Here is a 22,126-nt window from a genome sequence, read left to right on the forward strand (position 1 = left end):
AACCTTCCAACCTTATGCCTTCCAATCAGTGAGAAAAGTCAAAACCAAAAAAGGACATACCTTGATTTAATGTAAATCTGACAGATTCCTACCTGAAACGTTACACAACCCACAGGAAGATATTTGCGGTCCTCCAGCATGCTCAAATACTCAGCAACAAGTGCTGCTGAGTGGACCAGGCACTGCGCAGCTTCAGCATGATTGCTGCGTTCGGAGTGTTTGCCGGCCATGTTCTGCAACCAGGTCAATCGCAGATCTGGAGAGGTCTGGTAGCCCTTGGCAATTCTAATTAGAACAGAAATTCTTCCCAATTAGTTATTTGCTTCCCAAGCTGAAAGGGAGTTTAGATTGCTTGTTCAGTGTTTACCTACAAAGGTTTCTGTTATCTAACACGACCTATTAAGACAGGTTTTTGAGTGGTACGGAAGGGTCTTTGTGTATGCTTAGGGAAAATAGGTGTGGGCCCAAGGAATGCTAATATCATTTTTTTTTGGAGAGGGGCACTAAAAAAGACATGCCATATTAAAATATGGTCATTAGCCCTGGCTGGTGTAGCTCAGTTCATTGAGCTCCAGCCTGCAAACAAAAGGGTTGCTGGTTCAATTCCCAGTCAGGGCACATGCCTGGGCTGCAGGTTAGGTCCCCAGTTGGGGGCACGTGAGAGGCAACCACACATGGATGTTTCTCTCCCTCTCTTTCTCCCTCCCTTTCTCTCTCTCTAAAAATAAATAAATAAAATCTTTTTTTAAAAAAGTTCATTAAAGAAAACAATCGGTAAGAGAAAAACTATGAAAATTTATGTGTTCAGCTCTGGCAGGGGTGGTTCAGTGGATTGGGTGTCAGCCTGCAAACTAAAAGGTCATAGGCCTGATTCCCAGTCAGGGCACACGCCTGGGTTGCGGTCCAGGTCCCGAGTTGGGGGTGTGCAGGAGGCAGCCGGTCGATATTTCTCTCACACATCAATGTTTCTCTTCTTCTCTTTCTCCCTCCCTCCCCTGCACCCTAAAAATAAATTTTAAAAATCTGAAAAAAAATATCATTATGGAAACAAAGAAGTTTTATATTCAAGAAAAAAAAGATTTATAAAAGATAGTTTCACCATTATTTTAAAGAAAATATTATTTTATTTGTGCCTTTAATGAACTCTAAAACTGTGAAAAGCGAGTGTCATGTGACAAAGAAACAGTCTCAAATTTTACTTACATCTTTCAACATATAATAGAAATCACAAAATTCTCAAACTGTGCCCCTAGAAATATTATTCTATAGGCATAATTATATTTAAAGTCAGAAAAGCTAACGTTAGTTCCCAAAGGACTAATTTTTTACATTTAAAATGTGGTTCTTGAGCCTTCCTAGAAAGTCTAGGGCATAGGATACAAAGGGTTTTAGTGTGTTATGATTATTTTTAAAAACCTTCTTGTTTTTGGTAATCTATAAATGTATTGAACAATTATGTATAGTGCTTCAAAGAAGAAGGGACACAGGAGATCTGAAAAAGCAGCCTGGAAAAAGCACCATTTTGACTTTTCAATCTCTCATTAGAAAATGACAATATTTGTATATAATTTTTTATGCAATGTTTCCTATGTCTTACTGATTTAAAAATAAGGTATAAGTGAATCAAACAAATGTTACCTGTACATTAGATCAATCAACATTTCAGGATCCTCCTGGTGTTCCTTCATTTTAACAGTGTCAGAAAGGATCATGTGGAGATTGAAAACCAAATCTTGGACCTGCAGCAAAGAATTACATGAAAAACATTCTTCAATTACCATTCATTCACCATCACTGAACTAGTTTAGAAGCTACAGTATTCCCTCACTTATCGCAGGTATTACATTCTAGATCCCCTGCCCCGCAATAGGTGAAAATCCGCGAAGTGGGAACCTTATATTTATTTTATTATTTATGTATTTTTTAAGGCTTTATAAACCCTTCCCACACACTTATAAACCGTTCCTAGTCCCTTATTAACTTTCTAACTCCCTTATTAGCCTTTTCCACACTTTTATAAACACTATTTATGTTCTTAAACATATTCCACACTTTTAAACCTACGTAACTTTAACAACATACCTATACAGTACCACAAAATCTCACGATATAGCAAAAAATCCACGATAATTAAATATAATATTTTTTTAAATCGCGCGATACAGTGAGGCCACGATAAGTGAACCATGATATAGAGAGGGACTACTGTATTTCATATAAGCATTTGAAAACTTCAAAACAAATAATATATTGATGTAGTTAAATGTGTGGGAATGCTGGGGTATAATGAGTTAGGGGTACTAAACTTCAGACAAATTCCACAGCAGACTGTTTTTTTCAATTCTCTCACCTGAAAACAAGTAGAACTATAAGTAGAAATATAAGTAGAAATAAAATATAGGAATAGAGTAGATACAAGGCAAGAACACAAAAGAAAATTCTCTCCTAGGTTTCTGATTTTCCCAAAAGGTTGTATGTATAAATTTTGGGTTTTAAGGGAAATTATTATTTCAATAAAAAGTGGAATAATGTTGCATCATAAAGCATTTTCTTTTTTTGTCCACACTGCCTAAATCTACTATTCCTTTTTGTTACAAATACACCGAATTAACCACTTTTTATTAACTAATCCAAGAAGGAAGGGTAACTTATTGAAACAAAAAAAATTCAGCCCTGTCTACAGCATACGATATGTGGATTGAAAGAAAAATATAGGTTTCTCCAGTAAAAAACAAAGTTTAATTTATCAGTTTGGAAAAGTGCCTATTTTACAATCCTATTTCAATTAATGATCAAGAAAGTGGCATTTCTAACCTGATCAGGAAATGTTGTTTCCCTCAATTCCAGATCTTCCTCAGCATATGTCAATATAGTCTTCAGAGAACGTCTTAAGAATTCTTCATTAAAATTCTGAGATGTACCCACCAAGGAAGATAGTGACATGGTTACTTGCATTTTAACTCTGGCAAAGTTCTGGAAAAGAGAAATTATCAGATTACAATTTAACACAGGAAAGTTCAAAGAAAAAAGTCTATTTTTTTCCTTGCTAAAAAAAGAAAACGGTTAATAAAAATACTACTAAGCAAAATATTTTTTTAAGTAGTGAAATATGCTACAAAACAGAGGAATAAAAAGCCATGGGTTACAGCTGAATTACAAGTTGTGCTTTGGACTTTACACTGACCTATTATGAGTTATATGTTATTAACCATAACACCATTTTTAAAGATAAGGTTAAAGAGCTTGACCAAAATCACAAAATTCTTAAGTGGTAGAGGTAGTACTTTAAACTCTGGCCCATTTCATTAGGTCCATTATTATGATAAAAGTAATTTAACACAAATCACACATAAAGTAACTTAAAGGTAGACTCTTAGGAATGATGCTTGTAAGGAGTTTACATTCTTCGTTTTATTTTTAGTGTAAATTCATTTGTTTCACCATTCCCCGTTATGAAACCATTCTTAAGAGGTTATCAGTAATAACATAGTAATTTTCAAATCCAAGACGTTTTTGTCAATATTCTATTTGACGTCTCTGTATATTTAAATGTACTGATTACCTATTCCTTGAAAATTTCCTAGCTTATCTTCAGTGGTATCACTTTATCCTGATTTTCTTATTCCTTATTCACTTTTCTCTTTTGCTCCTCAATTGCTCTTCTTAAATACCAGTGTTCCCAAAGATTCTCTTAAGAAATCTTTTTATAAAAACTAAAAAATAAAATTAAAAAAAAAATCTTTTTACTTGTGATACTGTAAACAGCCTCATCCAATTCCTTGCCTTGCACTAGTATAGACACATGTTTATGTCTTCAGCTCATATTTCTCTCGAGAGCTCCAGGCTGTTATATTTTACTAGATGGTGCCATCTGGATGTCTTATAAAATACTTTCTTTTCCTATTGATTAAATGAATGGTGCTACTATTCTTGTAGTCACTCAGGCCAAAAATCTAGGAATCATTCGCCCCTCATTATTCATACTATAAATCCCATTCACACAATCCCCTAATCTTTTCTAATCTGTTCTTTCTCTATTCCAATTGCTTTAGTTTATATCCTTACCATTTCTTACTTGAATTTCTATAAGAACTCCCTAACGTATTTTTCTGCCTTTTCTCTTATCTCCTAAGTCTATCTTTCACGTAGTATCAGAAAAAAATTTGTAAAATGCAAATCTAAACACATGTCTCTTCAAAATACTTCAATGGCTGAGCATAACTTTGAGGAAAAAATTCAAGTATCAACTCAGTAAATGTGTCAAACTATATGGTGGGACTGAAAGTACAGTAATAAACAAAGGAAGTATCTTCCCTAAGATAGCTTAGTCCAGGCCTTTTCAATTACAACTTTATCTCTTAGTACTCTCTCTTCTGGCCATAACCATCAAGAAGTGCTAAAAAAGCTCACTCCCTACCCCCCCCCCCCGTCCCCCTTTCCTTCTATTATCTCCATACCTTTCTATTTATGTACAAAGCTCTATCACCTACTTACCCATCTGATAAGGCAATTCTTCAACCTCAGGTTCAAGCAACCCCTCCTGAAAATCCATCGCTCAATGCATAAGCTATTTTTCTCTGCGCTCACACATTATCCCCGTGCTAACCTCCCATTATACTAACAGTAAACACTCAGCATTTGCTCAGTCTCAGTTACTGGTATAAGTGTTTTAACTGAATATTAATTCATATAATCTTCACAAAACCATCTGAAGTAAGTACTTACTACCATTATTAGATGAACTACCAGTTCACTTCCTTTCTCACTAGATGTTAAAGTACTTGAAATAAAGGACTGTCCTTTTATTTATGTTTGCCCAATGCCTACTTGAGTACTTAGGACACAATTCAATACTTTGCTATCATGCCAGTTTTAAAATACCTACCATTTTTCCAGAGGTACTATCTGACACTAAAATAATAAATTACCTATTTTTATCCTATTATATAAAGCTTTCCTAAAATTACAGAAAAATCTATCAAGAAAACTTCAAGTGTGGTCAAATTTTAGGAACTTGATTTTTAAAACTAAACAAGATCAATACAGTAACTGGATTGTTCTGTTCTGGATTAAGAAAGAGGAATTAGCTTCCAGTAAAAATAGAATACTGTGAGACGGCAATTTCCCACTTTTCCTGGATTTCATACAAAAAGAAAAGATAAATGGAAAAAAATTCATAAATTTATTTTCAGCAAAATGAGGAAGCTGATATAATTTATATATTAGAAAACTGCAAAGGGTTGCCAAGACAAACTAAAATACGAAGTCAAAAGAAGGAAGGAGGGGGAAGCAATTAGGGAGGAATCCTATAGTACAGATTTCATAAATAATGGGAAAATTTTTTCTTTTATAAAATGAGACACATTTTGAAGTGATAAAACTATCTGTCTTGAAAAGAAAATGAGCTAAAAATCTGAGAGAAGTGGACAGAAACGAATTGACCAGAAACTTAGGAAGTTAGGCTAAATGTGTGTACAATAGCAAAATTTTATGAGAAACAAATTCATGAAGAAATTTCCTACAAATACCTGGGCCAAGATAACCTAATTTATTCTATGTTGAGTAATAAAAAGGTGAAGAGATCAGTGAAACTCACCAGATAAAGACTTATTATAAAAATGCTGTCATGAAACACATGAAAATTCTAATGAGATATTCTGCCTTAAATTATTCTTAAAAATTAGAAAGCCATTAACTTTAGGAATAAAGCAAGGCAGAAAGAATTCACAAAAAGATAAGCAGAATTGGAAAGTGATTACGAAATAGGAGCTCACACGTGAACTGACACTACTTAAAAAAAGACACAAAAAGATAAAATTGGTAAAAGAAAGAAATATTGTGAAGAAAAAGTAAGAGATATAGGGGAGAGAAAAGCAACCAAATGAATAGAAATATAGAAAGTGTTAAAAAGGGAAAGAGGAAATGACAGGTTAAAAGTAAAACAAGAGCAAATCCAATGTACGTATAAGTGGTAACCAGAAGAAAAACTCCGAACTCTGGAAAAAAACAAATATTCAATTCTGTACTCAGAAAACTTTCTGAAATGAATTAAAATTAGACATCATGTGACTCAGGAAAGTAACAAAAACAGTCAACATCATGACATTCTAGAAAAGGGATTTAATTTTGAATACAAAGAAAAAATCACTTGAGTGGCTGGGAAGAGGAAATTTATTTATTTATTTTTTATGTCTAACAATGTGAATGTCTATTTCAAAATCGCGGTTTTTTTTCTTTTTTTTAATTATACTTTATTGATTATGCTATTACAGTTGTCCTGATTTTTTCCCCCTTTGCCCTCCCTCCCCCAACCTAACACATACTACCACTCTCTCAGGCAACTGTCCCCACCATTGTTCATGTCCATGGGTCATGTGTTTAAGTTCTTTGGCTACTCCATTCCCTATACTGTACTTTATATCCCCATGGCTATTCTGTAACCACCTATTTGCATTTGTTAATCCCCTCACCTCTTCACCCATTCCCCCATATCATCCTCCCATCTGGCAAACATCAAAACACTCTCTGTATCCATGATTCTTTCTCTGTTCTTCTTGATTGCTTAGTTTTTTAGATTCAACTGTTGATAGATTTGTATTTTTTAATTATTGTTCATAGCATTCATCTTTTTCTTAAATAAGTCCCTCTAACATTTCATATAATAATGGTTTGGTGATGATGAAATCCTTTAGTTTTTTCTTGTCTGTGAAGCTCTTTATCTGTCTTTCTATTCTAACGATATCCTTGCTGAGTGGAGCAATCTTGGCTTTAGGTCCCTGCTTTTCATGACTGAATATTTCCTGTCAATCCCTTCTAGCCTACAAAGTTTCTTTTGAGAAATCAGCTGACAGTCTATGGGAACTCCCCTGTAAGTAACTAACTTCTCTTGATGCTTTTAAGGTTCTCACTCTTACCTTTAACCTTTGGCATTTTAATTATGATGTGTCTTGGAGTGGGCCTCTTTGAATCCAGCTTGTTTGGGACTCTCTGTGCTTCCTGGACTCACTTGTCTATTTCCTTCACCAAATTAGGGAAGTTCCCTTTCATTATTTTTTCAGTTAAGATTTCCAATTTCTTGAAATTTCTCTTCTTCTTCTGGCACCCCTATGATGCAAATGTTGGACCTCTTGAAGTTTTCCAGAGGCTGCTTATACTATCCTTATTTTTTTGGATTCTTTTTCTTCTTGTTCTTCTGATTGGTTGATTTTTGGTTCCTTATGTTCCATAACATTTGACTTGATTCTTGGCTTCATCCACTGTACTCTTGTTTCCCTGTAAATTGTTCTTTTTTCAATTAGTGTATCCTTCGTTTCTGACTGGATTATTTTTAGGCTGTTGAGGTCCTCAATAAGTTCTATGAGCATCCTTATAACGAGGGTTTTGAACTCTTTTATCTCAGTGGTTCTCAACCTTCCTAATGCCGCGACCCTTTAGTACAGTTCCTCATGTTGTGGTGACCCCCAACCATAGAATTATCTTCATTGCTACTTCATAACTGTAATTTTGCTACTGTTATGAATTGTAATGTAAATATCTGATATGCAGGATGTATTTTCATTGTTACGAATTGAACATAATTAAAGTGCAGTGATTAATCACAAAAACAATATGTAATTATGTATGTGTTTTCCGACGGTCTTAGGCAACCCCTGTGAAAGGGTCATTTGACTCCCAAATGGGTCATGACCCACAGGTTGAGATCCGCTGCTTTATCTGATAGATAGGTGATCTCCATTTTGTTTAGCTCTCTTTCTGGAGTTTTGATCTGTTTTTTTCATTTGGGCTGTTTCTTTGTCTCCTCATTTTGGCAGTCTCCCTGCCTTTGTTTCTATGTATTAGGTAGAGTTGCTTTGACTCTGTGTCTTGGTAGTGCGGCCTAATGTACTAGGTGTCCTGTAGGGTCCAGTGGCACAGCCTCTCCTCTTACCCAAGCTGGGTACTTGAGGTGTGCCCTTCATGTGGGCTGAATACATCCACCTCTTGTAGTTGACCCTTGATTGCTATTGCAGGTCAATGGGAGGGATTTACCCAGGCTAGTTAGCTGAAAGGATTGGCTGTGACTACCAACCACCAACCTCCCACCTCTGTGGAGAATCAGCTGTGCAGGGACAAGATGGTGGTGCTCCCATGTGGTCTCTAGCTGTCCACTGGGTGTGCTGGCTGTGGGGTTTCCCAGGTGGTGCACACCACGGTCAGCCCCCACCCGTGTTTTGCCTGGGGCCACCCTGCCTGAGCTATAACACAATCTGAGATGCCTGCTACCTGTGTTGGGCTTGGATACTTCCAGGCAAAGCCAAGCTGTGAATTTAGGCTGGCTGCTGCTAGTGCCAAGCTTGGGGCTCCCTGAGGTCAGCCTTTGCTTATTTGAGAGGATTTAATGAAGCATGAACCAAGCCAGCCATTCATATGGAAAAGCAGCTTGGGCGGGCCCTTAAGGTGGGTGGGGCAGAGTCTCCAGGACTCTCCGAGGCATGTCAAACAGTGTTAGCCAGGTTGATGGGAGTCTCAGATATGGCACTGGCTTGCCAGCTCTGTTGGTGGAAGGTTTAGAAAAGGGACAATGGCCTCTGCTCACTTCGATGCCAGACACTTCAGTTTCTTCCTGTACACCACTGGTGCCTTTCAAGCTGCTACCCCAGTGCTGGAGCTCAGAGGGAGTGAGTCTGAGTAGGTGAGTCCCTGTGTGGATTCTTTAAGAGGAATTTCTTGGGCCTTCAGAAGTTTCTTCCACCAATTCAATCCCATCTGGTTATAAGTTTTGGGGACCTAGCTCCCTGACACTGGAACCCTGGCATGGATGGGTCTGGTGTGAGGCTGGGACTCCTCACTCCTGAGATATCTCTCCCAAATCTTTATCCACCACATGTGGGTGTAGGACCAGCCCGTTCCATGTCTGCGCTCCTCCTACCAATCTGGATGGATGTGGTTTCTTTAATTCCATACTTGTCAGATTTCTATTCAACTTGATTTCTGATGGTTCTGAGTGATGGTTGTTCTATATTTTAGTTGTAATTTTGATGTGGTTGTGCAAAGAGGTGAGCCATGTTTGCTTACGTCACCATCTTAACCTAAAGTCTGGAAATAATTATTTAAAAGGGAAGAAAATGCCCTGGCTGGTGTGGCTCAGTTGGTTGGAGTGTCGTGCCACAAACCAAAGGGCCCAGGTTCGACTTTCAATCAGGACTCAAGCTTAGCTAGGTTGTAGGTTTGATTTCCAGTTGGGGTGTGTATGAGGATCAACCAATTGTTGTTTCTCTCTCACATCAATGTTTCTATCCTGCTTTTCCTCCCTATCTTTCCCTCTCTAAAAATCAATGAGCATGTCCTTAGGTGAAAGTTAAAAAAGTTTTTTTAAAGGGAAGAAAATATCAGGCTATCTTCAGATATCTCTACAACAATATTTACTACCAGAAGAAAATGGTACTCAAGTCCCCTTTGAAAAAAATTAAGTGTCTTTATCTGGTAAGTTTTGCTGATCTTTCTTACCCTTTTCATTATTCAAATTCTAAGACAAGAATTTCATAACCGACTTCCAGCCAAGATGGAGGCTTAGACGGACACGCTAGGTCTCCCTCTACAACTAGAGAGGAATACAACTACTTCAAAACAAAGGATAACTAGAAATTCCAGAAAATAAAACTACACGGAAGTCCAACATATGAAGTTATAAACCAGCGGTGCCATTTGGGCAGGTAAGAGTTAAAGAGGGCAGTGCTGTTTGCGGTCGCACCTGGACAACGGCGGGCGGCAAGGAATCCCGGATCCGTCAAGCCCCTGGCGGTGCGCGACCCCGGCGAGGAATCCCGGCTGCGGCCAAGACCCTGCCGGTGCGCGACTCCGGCGCTGGGGAGAGCGGCCGCCGCATCGCCTTGAACAGTGAGGCCCAGGGGGGCGGGAGGACGGATCCCGGTCTCCTAGCTGAATAACTGTGTGAATCCATCTTGGACCCCCGCCCCCAAAGAAAGCACCACAGGGCTGCGAAATAGGTCACGGACAGGCAGGCGCCAGCCGGTCGCTGATTTGTGACGCGTACACAGGCACTGCCCCCCCTACAGCCGGCCCAAGAAAACAAAACGCATCTGTCAAAATGAGGCAGACAACTATAGAAATCCTGGTGACACAACTCACCAGACAGCAGATAGAGAACCTGACAGATGAACAGATAAGAAACCTGTCAGAGGCTCAGTTCTGGGCCATTGTTAACAGATGGCTTACAGAATTCACAAAAGAGCAGGAAAAAGATATGAAAGAAGCGAAAAACTTTCATAACGAAAGGAACAAAACCGCATACGAGACAGAAGGAAAGGAAATAAAATCCAGAGTTCATTTCAACAAACTGGAATATGGAGAAGGAACAAGCAGTCAACCAATGCAGCGAGAGGAAATGGGAAGCAACAATGAGAGTATCAGAAACCTCTGGGACAGCTATAAAAGGCCCAACATAAGAATCATTGGTTTGCCAGAGAATGAGGAAGATGAACTAGAACTTGAAAAATTGAGTGAAAATATAATAAAGGAGAACTTCCCAGACTTGGGGAAGGGAATAGACTTGCAGGTCCAGGAAGCAAGGAGAGTTCCCAAGAGACTGGACCCAGGGAGAACCACTCCAAGACACATTATAATCAAAATGTCAAAAGTTAAAGATAAAGAGAGAATCTTAAAAGCAGCAAGAGAGAAGAAAAGAATTATGTACAAAGGGGTCCCAATTAGACTATCAGCTGACTTCTCAAGGGAAACCCTACAGGCAAGAAGAGACTGGCAAGAAATATTCAAAGTAATGAAAATCCAAAACCTACAACCACGAATACTCTACCCAGCGAAATTGTCATTCAGAATAGAAGGACAGAGAAAGTGTTTCCAGGACAAAATAAAACTGAAAGAGTTCATTAGATCCAAACCACTGTTATATGAGATGTTAAAGGGACTGTTTTAAAAAAAAACCAGAAGCTAGGGAGATGAAACAAAGGCAAACTAAATAGGCAACGAGAGTGGAAAAGGAACTGTGGGTACGGGAAGCATATTGGGGGGAGGTCAACAGGGAGGGGGAATGGGGAAAGGGAGGGAGATGATATAGGAATTGGGGATCAAGGTAGGAGGGAATGGAATAGACGGAGAGAGGTTGGGAGGAACTGTATGCACAACTAATGGACATAATCTAAAAGGGGGGGACAACTGGAGGGAGGGGGGCCACCGGGTGGAGGGGAGCAGAGGGAAGGGAAATTGGCACAAATGTAATATTTTAATCAATAAAACACATTAAATCTGAAAAAAAAAAAAAAAGAGTGAGATGCTAATGGTAGTGTTGCACTCTATAAGGCTACAAACCATTGTGATAGCTAAGATTTTTTTCATCCCCCAAGAACTAATTTTTACTTGCATGGTGGTAATACTGGCCCCACTAAGAATGTATGGTCTAACCCTGGCTGGTGTGGCTCAGTGGATTCAGTGCCAGCCTGCAAACCAAAGGGTTGCAGTTCGATTTCCAGTCAGGGCACATGCCTGGGTTGTGGGCAAGGTCCCTGGTTAGGGCCACTCAAGAGGCAGCCACACACTGATGCTTCTCTCCCTCTCTTTCTCCTTCCCTTCCCCCCTCTCTAAAAATAAATAAATATAAAATCTTAAAAAAAAAGAATGTATGACCTAGAAAAATAGAGAACTGAACATATTATATAATAATAAAGGTTATCATTAGAGCAATATGAACTTTTTTGAATATGATAAACATTATACCCAAAACATAGAATATAGGATGAACTGACCACATGATGCAAGATAAAACAACAAATAATTCTTTTTAAAGGAGAGTAAGCGGAGGCATAATAAAATAATACAACAGAACTCCAGGACATATCTGTTATAATAATAAGTATGGAAGTAATAAGTATGAGCATGAACTAAGAGGAGTGGGATTGCTGGAGGGAAGGGGTGTACTGAAGGAGGAGGAAAGGAAAAAAAATTGGGACCAATGTAACAGCATAATCAATAAAATATTCTTGAAAAAAAAATAACATTATTGGCAGATGTTCCCAAAAAAATTATGTTTCAGTACATAGCTATCTATTTTCTCTTATTTCACTTAGTCTTCCTTGGACTGTAAGTTCCTGAGGATAAACATTAATATTCCAAATTTACATATGCGTAAACAGAGCAAGGGAAATTAATAGACTACCTAGGTTCAAATCACTTAGCTATGTAACTTTTAGCAAAATGTTTTAATTTGCATTCATTTCCCTGAAGACTGTTCAAGTTGAGCATCTTGGATATCCAGTTGGACATCCAGTGAAGTGCCTGTTAAAGTGGGTTGCTTGTTTTTTTGTTGGATTGCTATCTTTACCTTGTTAATTTGTAAGAATATTTATGTATATATGTATGTATTTTGGAATCAAGTTCTTTGTTGCAATATAGGTATATAAAAGCAAATATGTATTTTCTCCCACTTTGTGGTCTCCCTTTTTATTCTTTTAATATTTTAATAAACATAATAATTTTAACAAAGTTTAATTATCTGCTTTTGTTTCTTAAAAAGAAGCTTTTGCCTACCCCAAGTTATGAAGATAGTCTTCTGTTATTTTTTTGACTCTTAATTATTTAACCTTTTACATTTAGGTCTAGAATCAATCTCTGAGTAAATTTTTGGGAAAAGACTAAAAGGATGAGTCAAAATCTAAAACTATAAAGGAAATATTGATGGATTGAAATACACAATAATGTAAAAGTTAATTGTACATATGGTTTTAACTGTAGTTCTTTGTTTTCTACGTGATTTAAGGCTAATATATTTAAATAAATACAACCCAATTAGTGTAAAAACTAATATTACTGCAACTTTGGTTGTAACTCCAAATCTTGTTTTTTTTACATAATTTAGAAAACTAATGCATTTAAAAGAATTATTATTTTATGTTTTGGGACATATAGTGTATAAATGTAATTTTGTGCCATCAACAACCAAAAGAGGTGGGGATGGAGCTATAAAGTAGCAGAGTTTTTGTATATCATTAAAGTTAATATGGCATAAATTCGAATTAGAGTGTTATAACATTAGGCTCTTAAGTGTAATTCCCATGGTAATAAAGAAAATAACTATATAATATACACAAAGGAAATGAGAAAAGAATTTAAACATTTCACTACCAAAAAATCAACAAAACAGAAAAGGAGACAGTAATGCAAGAAATTAGGGGCAAAAAAGCTATATAGGCACATGGAAAACAAATAGCACAATGACAGAAGTCTCTCCTTATCGATAATTATTTTAAATGTATGTAAATAAATAAACTCTCCAATCAAAAGACAGAGATGGAGAGAATGGATTTTTTTAAAATGATAGAATATATGCTACCTATAAGAGAATTACTTGAGATCTAAAAAGAAAAACAAATTGAAAGTGAAAAGTTAGAAAAAGATATTCCATGAAAATAATAACCAAAAGAGAGCAGGAGTGACTATGCTAATATCAGACAAAATATAATTTATAAGTCCAGTGCACTACCCATTGTGCCACAGAGACACCTACAAAATAGATTTTGAATGAAAAAGGTTACAAGAGACCTAAAGGACATTATATATTAATAAAAGTTTTGATATAGCAAGAAACATAATAATTATAAACTTAGTGACAGACCATCAAAATATATGAAGCAAAAACTGACAGGATTGATGGGAGAAATTGACAGTTCAACAATAATAACTGGAGACTTTAAAACCCCACTCGCAATATTGAATAGAACAACCAGAAAGAAAATAAGTATGGAAATAGAGGATTTAAATAACACAATACACTAACTAGATATGACAGACATGTATAGAACACTCCCTGGCTGGTTTGGCTCAGTGGATTGAGCGTCGGCCTGCGAGCTAAGTGTCGCTGGTTCGATCTTCCAGTCAGGGCACATCAGAGAAGGAAAACTCTGACTCCAAAAAACCTCCGCTGCCTTGCGGCATACCTCTTCAGGGGAAAGGCTAAGGGAGTAAACCCCGACAGAAAATCCGGAGCCGGAGTCCCTAAGGCGGTTTGACGTTGTAGTCAATACCGGCAACTCCTGCGGCGCACCTGAAGCCAAGCTGTATTGACTCCGTCTTTCCCTTGGATCCTTCAGCTGCGAAGAGAGGGGGGGTCTGCTGCATGGGCAACAGCAGACCCTCCATATCACCCTGCCCAGGCTCTGTAGCTTCAGTTTCACTGGAGAGGACACTCCAGCGTCATCGCAAGATGTCGATTCAACACGGGAGGAGACAGATACCGTGTCACTCCCGAGTCGGACTGCACAGCCATTCTCGGCGGTGCAGATAGACTCTTAAGAAGCTACACCATCGTCTCTCGAGACGGACGGCTGCCGACGATGGAAGTATTTAATTCAACTTATAGATAGGATTACATAGCAATACTCAACTCTATCTTGTATATGAGAGGCATACCTAAGATAAAATGATTCAAAAAAGTAAAAATAAAAGGACAAAGTAACTGAAGCAAATTCAAATTAAAAAGAAAGCAGAGATATCTTAATACCATACAAGGTAGAATTTAGGCCAGAAAAAGAAAGTTTTAAATAAAGCCAATTCAGGTCCTTTTCAATTCTGAAGGGAATAATTCATAAAAAATGTAGTAGTTATGAGTATCAATATACCGAATAATTATTAAAATCAATTCAGTGAATAAGAGCTATAGGAGAAATGCAAAATGTATGGGCTTTAAATAATTTGTCAGTCCACTAAATGGATAAAAAATAAACAAGGATATAGAAAAACAAATATAATTAATAAGCTATATTTGTTTAACTCAATGCTCTAAAAATAAAGAATATTCCTTTTTAAATGATTAACATTTATAAAAACATTGCATGTATGAACACAGAAACACACACGTCCACAGTACGAAAGAGACATACATTGTATGATCACACTGCAATAAAACTAACATCAAAACTTTAAGACAAAACAAATCAAAAACCTATCAACTTTTGGGGTTAAAAAGAAAATTTCAAAATATCTATAAAACAAGAACATTGAAAATACTATATCTCAGAACTAATGAGATTCCATAAGCAGTGCTCAGAGGAAAAGTCTAAAATTTAATTCTTAAATACTTACATGAGTAAAACATAAGCAAATGAAACATTTGACTCAAAAAACTAAAACAAACAAACAAACATATGAATATATTATCAAATGAAAAACTTAAATAAAAGCATGGAATTCCTCAGACTCGGACTAGCATATAATTATAAAATATCAAGCCAAGATATTTAAACCTTTAATTTTATTTATTATTACTTTCATTTTACTTATTGATAATAATTAAAATTTATAATAGCTCAACATACATTTCTATTCTAAGTCTACTATTATATATGTTATTTTTAGTAAAGGAAGCAAAATTAAAGATTTGGATTTTAAGAAGCTATCCATAGAATGAGAAATACAGACAGTCTAGGATTAGGCTCAGAATGAATACATCACATAATAATTACATGCTTCCCCCAACATCCATTTAATAGATAGCTGCAGGAGTTATACTTCATTAACAGAGATAAAAATCCAGATACAAAATACTTACATTCCCTATTTCAAAGTTCTGTCTCATCAGTAGGTAAAGGGAGGCACTAGCATGTGACCGTATTGTACCGATGCTACTGCTACAGTGTCGGAGGAGCCGGAGGCATAAATCAGCACACTGTTCTGTCTCTTCTTCAAACAGGAGTTCAGGGAACTGTAAAAAAAAACAACACCAAAATCGAGTTCATGCAGGCTGAACTAGATAGAGATTTGTTTTAGGATAGCCTAAGAATTAAAAGAATGATTAAGGGACAATATTTACTAACGGTCAGTAATGTGGACCAGAGGAAGACTGGATTTGAATACTAACTATGCCACTTACTAGCTAGTAGCAGTTTGACCTTGGACAAGTGTTCTCATCCATAAAATAAGCCTAATAATATTATCTACATGGGATTGTATGACTATCTTATATTAGATAATGTGTTTTTATTACTACAGAATAGTAATATAACTTATTTTCACTGCTTAAGTTTCATCAACAGCTCTCTATTCCATCTTATAAGATGACTAAAATGAAATAGATACCTTCCACATTTAAAATGTACATATTTCTGAGGGGAAACCAACAGAGGAAATAAATATTTGAAGTAGTTAAACAAATGTACCTTCTTTTTCATTCACCACAGGACTAGTTAATGTCAATGGACTGAATTCCTACACATTGAATTCTTGATAAATCAAGTTAATAAGGAACAGACAGAACAAGAGGAAGAGAAAACAAGAAAAGCCCCATATTAAAAGTAGCTGCTAATTTCAGGTCCTTCTCCACATCAAATCCTATTTGTTAAGCCAGAAACTATTTAAAGGTGATCCAACTAAGAATTCTGAAAGTGAAGTAGAAGAGAAACAAAGAAAAATCAAGGGTCTTTGGTTTTTATTAAAATTTTACCTATAAATATATTAACCAATGAACATGTCAAATGATCTTAGACCATGTTAATAAAGTCTGACAAGACTACAGGTACAAAATTCACCTACCTTTGAAACCAGGGCCCTCTGTGTAGCAAAACAGTGTTGTAGATAAACTGCGCTTTGGTTACAGGCCATGCTATGTAGTAGCACTTTTAGCACCCCACCAAGGATGCTCTCTTTGGATTCGGTTACAGAAACGGTCTGCAGTTTAAAAATAGGTAAATAAAACAGACATGTACTTGTGATTTGGTTAAGAAGACAGAATATATATAAACAAACAAATATTTTTTTTAAATAGGAAAATGATAATATATGATCTAGGAGGACTTCAAGAAAAAGGAGCTTACCAGGATTTGGATAAGAGCAGAAGAGGGAAAAACAGAATGGCAGAATTTAAGTGAGAAAAAAAAAAAGGAGCAAGAATATAACTTTTAGGAACTACTGATATTTTAAATGTAATTATCTGGCTCAACAAATACTTTTTCCCCAACCCCAATTTACCAAATCTATACTTTAAATTCCTCCTCTTTGTGTTCATACCTGGACAACAATCTCTAATGTATCCAAAATGATTAGGTTTGCTTCAGTAGCCAGATTTCCATCAATCAGTGCTTCATGTTCAATTTCTGCTCTTGATCTAATACAAAATAGTGTAAGAAATTATATTTATCATTTAAAAAAAACCAATAGATCCAAAAGTCAAAGGTACTTAAAGATGCATAGAAGAAAAAAAAAACAACTTGGAACCATTTTTCAATATTTGCCTGAATAAAAAATTATGAGAATAAGGAAAAATATGATATTATATATACTAATGTTTTGTTTTACCCTACATTTTGTCGACCACGCTGGTACCCATTTTCTCACTCTATTACAGTCCTACAGCACCACTAAGAGCATAAATATTTAGCTTTCAGAGATGCAGCAAACACAGGAAACAGTATGTTATCCTGAATGGCAGAGACACTAGGTGGTGCTATTTCAGTTTGCATTTAGTGCTGCTTCATGTAAAGCAACATTCAAAATGTTTAAGGATAAAAGTATTTTTTTCCTAAAGTTTCAGAATCTCCCCCAAATTTTAAATTTTGATGCATAAAACAATTAACTCTTCGGTGAGACTCTGGACAGACTCACCCACTAGAAACAAAACATCTTGATGCCAATCAAGTCATTTACTTGAATATCCAGTATTTATAAAAGTATTATTTAATTTTAAAAAAATTAAGAAAAACTACATATGATTTATGGGTAAAGCAGACATTTGTTTTAGTAGCAATACATATATATAAACTATATGTTACATCTAAATAGACAAAACAACATACAAATCAAAGCAGAAGTGAAAGGACATATTATAGGCTAACGTTCTGAAGTACTTAGATGTTCAAGTCTCTGGATCTTTATTACTACCACTAAAGAGAACAGTTCATGAATTTACATTTTACAAATTAAAGTAGAAAATATAGCAGTTAGAATTAAATTGGAAAAGAAAATAACACATTGTTCAAACTTAAAAACCACCAAGATTTCTGTGAAGGAACATGATAGTAAGATGGTTTAAACAAAAAGAATCAGGAAAATACTAAAAACCAGCTTCCTTAGAACACAGCAAAATAAGCAGCAAAAACATATTATACAAATGCAGAAATAAGCTAACATACAAATAATATAGTATCTGGCTGCTTTGTGATTTCCACAACACATGGGGGAAAATAAGCAAAGAAATAGGACTTGGATAGACAAAGAAGAAAGAAAAGCTTTAAAATTTTAACATATTTATATTATATGCCCAGTATCTCCCATATCTAATTATTTGTGTCTATTCCAAATCCTTATGTTAAAAAATCTAATGCCCAAGGTAATGATATTAGGAGGTGAGGCAAAGGTCATGAGGGCAGAGGCCTTGTGAATGGGATTAGTGCCTTCATAAATGAGACCCCATGGAGTCTGTATGCCTTTCCACCATATAAGGACATAACAAGAGAAGTCTTTAACCTGCAACAGGGACTTCAGTCACCAATATGCTGGTGCCATGATCTTGAACTTCCCAGCTTACAGAACTGTGACAAATAAAATTTCTACTGTTTATAAGCAACCCAGCATGTGGTATTTTGTTATAGCAGCCTAAAGAGACTAAGACAATTTCTGATAATTCCAAACTCTCATCTATATGGTACCAAGTCTGCTGTTTTTCTCTCCACTGGCTTGCATAGGGCCTTGTTTCTTGTGTTGTATGTTTTCACTGTCTTAAGCTAATACTTATGGGAAGTTATTTGTAAGAATCCTCTAAGGACCAGGCTGAAGATGGCTGCAGACAGAGTGACCAACCATCTTGATTTGCTTTAGGACAGGATGGAGGGGTCCCCTGGGATGCGAAACATTCAGTGCTAAAATTAGAAGTATGAGGCAAACCTGAAAGAGGTGGTCACCATATTCTAAAGTTTTTTGGGCCAGTCAAGTTACTTGAGGGCTAACTTGTAATTAACAAATTGTAAAGAGAAAATATTTAACCCCTGATTCAATGCCAAGTTTCAAGCCAAGCAATTTTCCCTGCAGTCACCTGGGCACTGAGAAGGTTTATTTCTAGTTCTCCTAACAATAAAGGTGTAGTCCTTTAGGCTTCTGGACTCACGGTAATGCATTTTCCGTTGGTTTTTGCAGTAGGGTCAGTCAGTGCACCTGGCTTGCCTCCATGCTAGAATCATATAATGCCTTGTCTTTCTTTAATTATGTTTTAAGCTCCAAGAGGGCAAAGATTAGTTTTCTAATTTTTTGTAATCTGCAAATATTTAGTTCAGTGTGACACCCAAAATACATTCTGAAACAGTTGTAGAATGCAACTTTCCAAAGGGCGGGGGTTGCTGGGGAAAATGGGGTAACATTTAAAATATGCAACATTTTGCTTTACTATATATACTACATTAAAAATTCTTCCCCCAAATCTTTTTAAATCTTCAATTTAAAAATTAAATAAAACAACTGTGTCTTCTAAGATTTGAATGCCTAATGTATATATAAAATAACACTAAAATTAATCATGTTCCTCTTGTATTTGAAATCCAACAAGCCTATCAGTAACATGAAACAGAAAGTTACATTACTTGTCAAGCTTCTCAGTGTTTTGACGCCAGTGAGTCATATCCTTTCTCCACCTCAGATTTTCTTGACTTCCAAAGGCACTTCCGGATGGGCTTCTCTCTATCAAATAAATTTCGAAACCATTTAAAAAAACATTATTTCAGTTGGACCACATATATGTATACTTGCAAACATTTAAGAAACAGTGGACAATATTATTAATTTTATACATAGTCATTTTGTCCTCATTGTAAGTGGAAAAAGCTGACAATGGTGTTTTTTATTAAAAGTTTTCACAACAGTCACAGAAGAAATATATTTGCTACATGTAATATAAAAAAATCCAACAAACACCCTTTTAAATAAACAAATTTTCTAAAATTGATTTTCTCAAAATCTTAACCATGGCTTCTATGCCCCTAAATGAAATGACCTTATTTCCTACCACTCTTCCTCTTGCTTACATCAGGTAGTTATCGCGCGCGTGTGGATTCTGTAATATATAGTCTCAGTATATATGCTCCTAATTTAGGATCTGTGCAAGGGTTGCTGGTCCTTTTTCCAGATTGTTCTTCCCACATTTTCACTGGCCAATCATTCATCATCTCCACAGAAATATTATACCTTCCCCAACTCTTCAACACTTCTTTTCCTCTTCATTTGCTTTATTTCTCTCCATAGCACTTATAAGCACAAGATTATAAGCTACTGAGAATAGAGATTATATCTACTTTGTCTACCACTTGATATCTGGGGCTGACAAAATTTCTAACACATTTTGAGAGCTCAATAAGTTTTTGTTTGATAAATAAAGAAAATACGGAGAATTTCTAAAGTAATTACTTCTTTCGGTCCACAGAAGGCAGAACAAGAGAAAGACAGTGACTTTCTCTCAAGAGGTTTCTAGGCTGGAAGGCAGATTGAATAGCATAGACCATATTTTTGACCTGTGTGCTCCAACAATTTTTAAAACATGCAATACCTGATTATTCAGAGAGGGGCACTGACCTCTTTTCCCTTGGATTGTCAAATAAAAAATGACACCAATACCACTATAGCCACCTGCTGTAAATGAATCAAAATTATACTTATTATTTTTTGTCAGATCAGAAAAAAATATATACTTTTTGGTGTGCCACAGAATTTTAGTTATTAGTTTATGTGTGCCATAAGATGAAAAAGGTTGAAAATCTCTGGTATAGACTCTTTTAAAAGGCAGTAACAATAGAACTGATTCAGAGTGTTGCCTGCCATGTTCTCCGCAGCACTCTGGGCCTGGGTGGCTGGCCTCACTGCCCAGTGGGGAAGACATATAAGGAATTTGCACAAGACATCTGTGCAAAATGGAGCTGGAGGAGCCTTATTTGTACACAGAGATACTCCTGAGAATAACCCAGATACTCCATTTGATTTCACACGAGAAAACTATAAGAGAATAGAAGCAATTGTAAAAAATTATCCAGAAGGGCATAAAGCAGCAGCTGTGCTTCCAGTCCTGGATTTAGCACAAAGACAGGATGGATGGTTGCCCATCTCGGCTATGAACAAGACTGTAGAAGTTTTACAAGTACCTCCAATGAGAGTTTATGAAGTAGCAATTTTTTATACAATGTATAATCGAAAGCCAGTTGGAAAGTATCACATCCAGGTGTGCACTACTACACCCTGCATGCTTCGAAACTCTGACAGCATACTGGAGGCCATTCAGAAAAAGCTTGGAATAAAGGCTGGGGATACTACACGTGACAAACTTTTCACTGTTATAGAAGTGGAATGTTTAGGGGCCTGTGTAAATGCACCAATGGTTCAAATAAATGATAACTATTATAAGGATCTTACACCTAAGGATATGGAAGAAATTATTGATGAGCTCAAGGCTGGAAAAACTCCAAAACCTAGGCCAAGGAGTGGATGCTTCTCCTGTGAGCCAGCTGGGGGTATCACCTCATTGACCGAACCACCCAAAGGACCTGGCTTTGGTGTACAAGCAGGCCTTTAATTTATATGTAATTGTAAATATGTCACTGGAGAAATATAATATGAATCTCCTATACATAAAAAAAAAAAAAAAAAAAAAACTGATTCATACAAATCCAGCGTAAGTACAGCATTGGAAATTATGCAGAAATATAAAAATATGTAAACAACAGAACGTTATGATTTTAGGCCTTCAATGAGAAAACATAAAAAAATATATCTTAAATTGGTTGGGAAAATAAAAAGAAAAATGAAAGTAAAAATTCAGAGTTTAAATATAAATTTAAAAAATACTGAGAAACAAATATAATTGTTTCTAAAACAATTCTTTTTAAAAATTGATAAATAATTGATATATAACATTAGTTTCAGGGGTACAATATAATAAATTTGATGTATGTATATATTATAAAATAATCACCACATTAAGTCAAGTTAACATCCATCACATCACATGTATTTAAAAATATTTTTTCTTATAATGAGAACTTTTAAGATCTCTCTAAACAACTTCCAGATATACAATACATTATTATTAACTAGAGTCACCATGCTGTAGATTATATCCCCAGTACTTAAGGCATCTTACAATTGAAAGTTT

At 36.0% G+C, this 22,126-nt stretch overlaps 1 protein-coding gene and 1 pseudogene across 1 annotated transcript in view; one reads left to right on the forward strand and one right to left on the reverse strand.

The window, feature by feature from the left end:
- The window catches only part of DOCK7 (dedicator of cytokinesis 7), a 192,186-nt gene that overhangs the window by 24,678 nt on the left and 145,382 nt on the right, over window positions 1-22,126 (reverse strand). The window contains exons 34-40 of the mRNA XM_090269555.1: window positions 19,572-19,668; window positions 17,011-17,107; window positions 16,537-16,671; window positions 15,557-15,709; window positions 2,815-2,973; window positions 1,639-1,739; window positions 93-285 (exon numbers count right to left, since the gene is read on the reverse strand). Of these exons, the coding sequence (XP_090125681.1) occupies window positions 93-285; window positions 1,639-1,739; window positions 2,815-2,973; window positions 15,557-15,709; window positions 16,537-16,671; window positions 17,011-17,107; window positions 19,572-19,668 (935 nt within the window). The remainder of the gene's footprint in view (window positions 1-92; window positions 286-1,638; window positions 1,740-2,814; window positions 2,974-15,556; window positions 15,710-16,536; window positions 16,672-17,010; window positions 17,108-19,571; window positions 19,669-22,126) is intronic.
- Window positions 20,801-21,572, forward strand: LOC150015009 (NADH dehydrogenase [ubiquinone] flavoprotein 2, mitochondrial pseudogene; annotated as a pseudogene).

This window comes from Furipterus horrens, unplaced genomic scaffold (assembly GCF_987537825.1).
Source record: "Furipterus horrens unplaced genomic scaffold, mFurHor1.1.pri manual_scaffold_3, whole genome shotgun sequence".
Taxonomy (NCBI): domain Eukaryota; kingdom Metazoa; phylum Chordata; class Mammalia; order Chiroptera; family Furipteridae; genus Furipterus; species Furipterus horrens.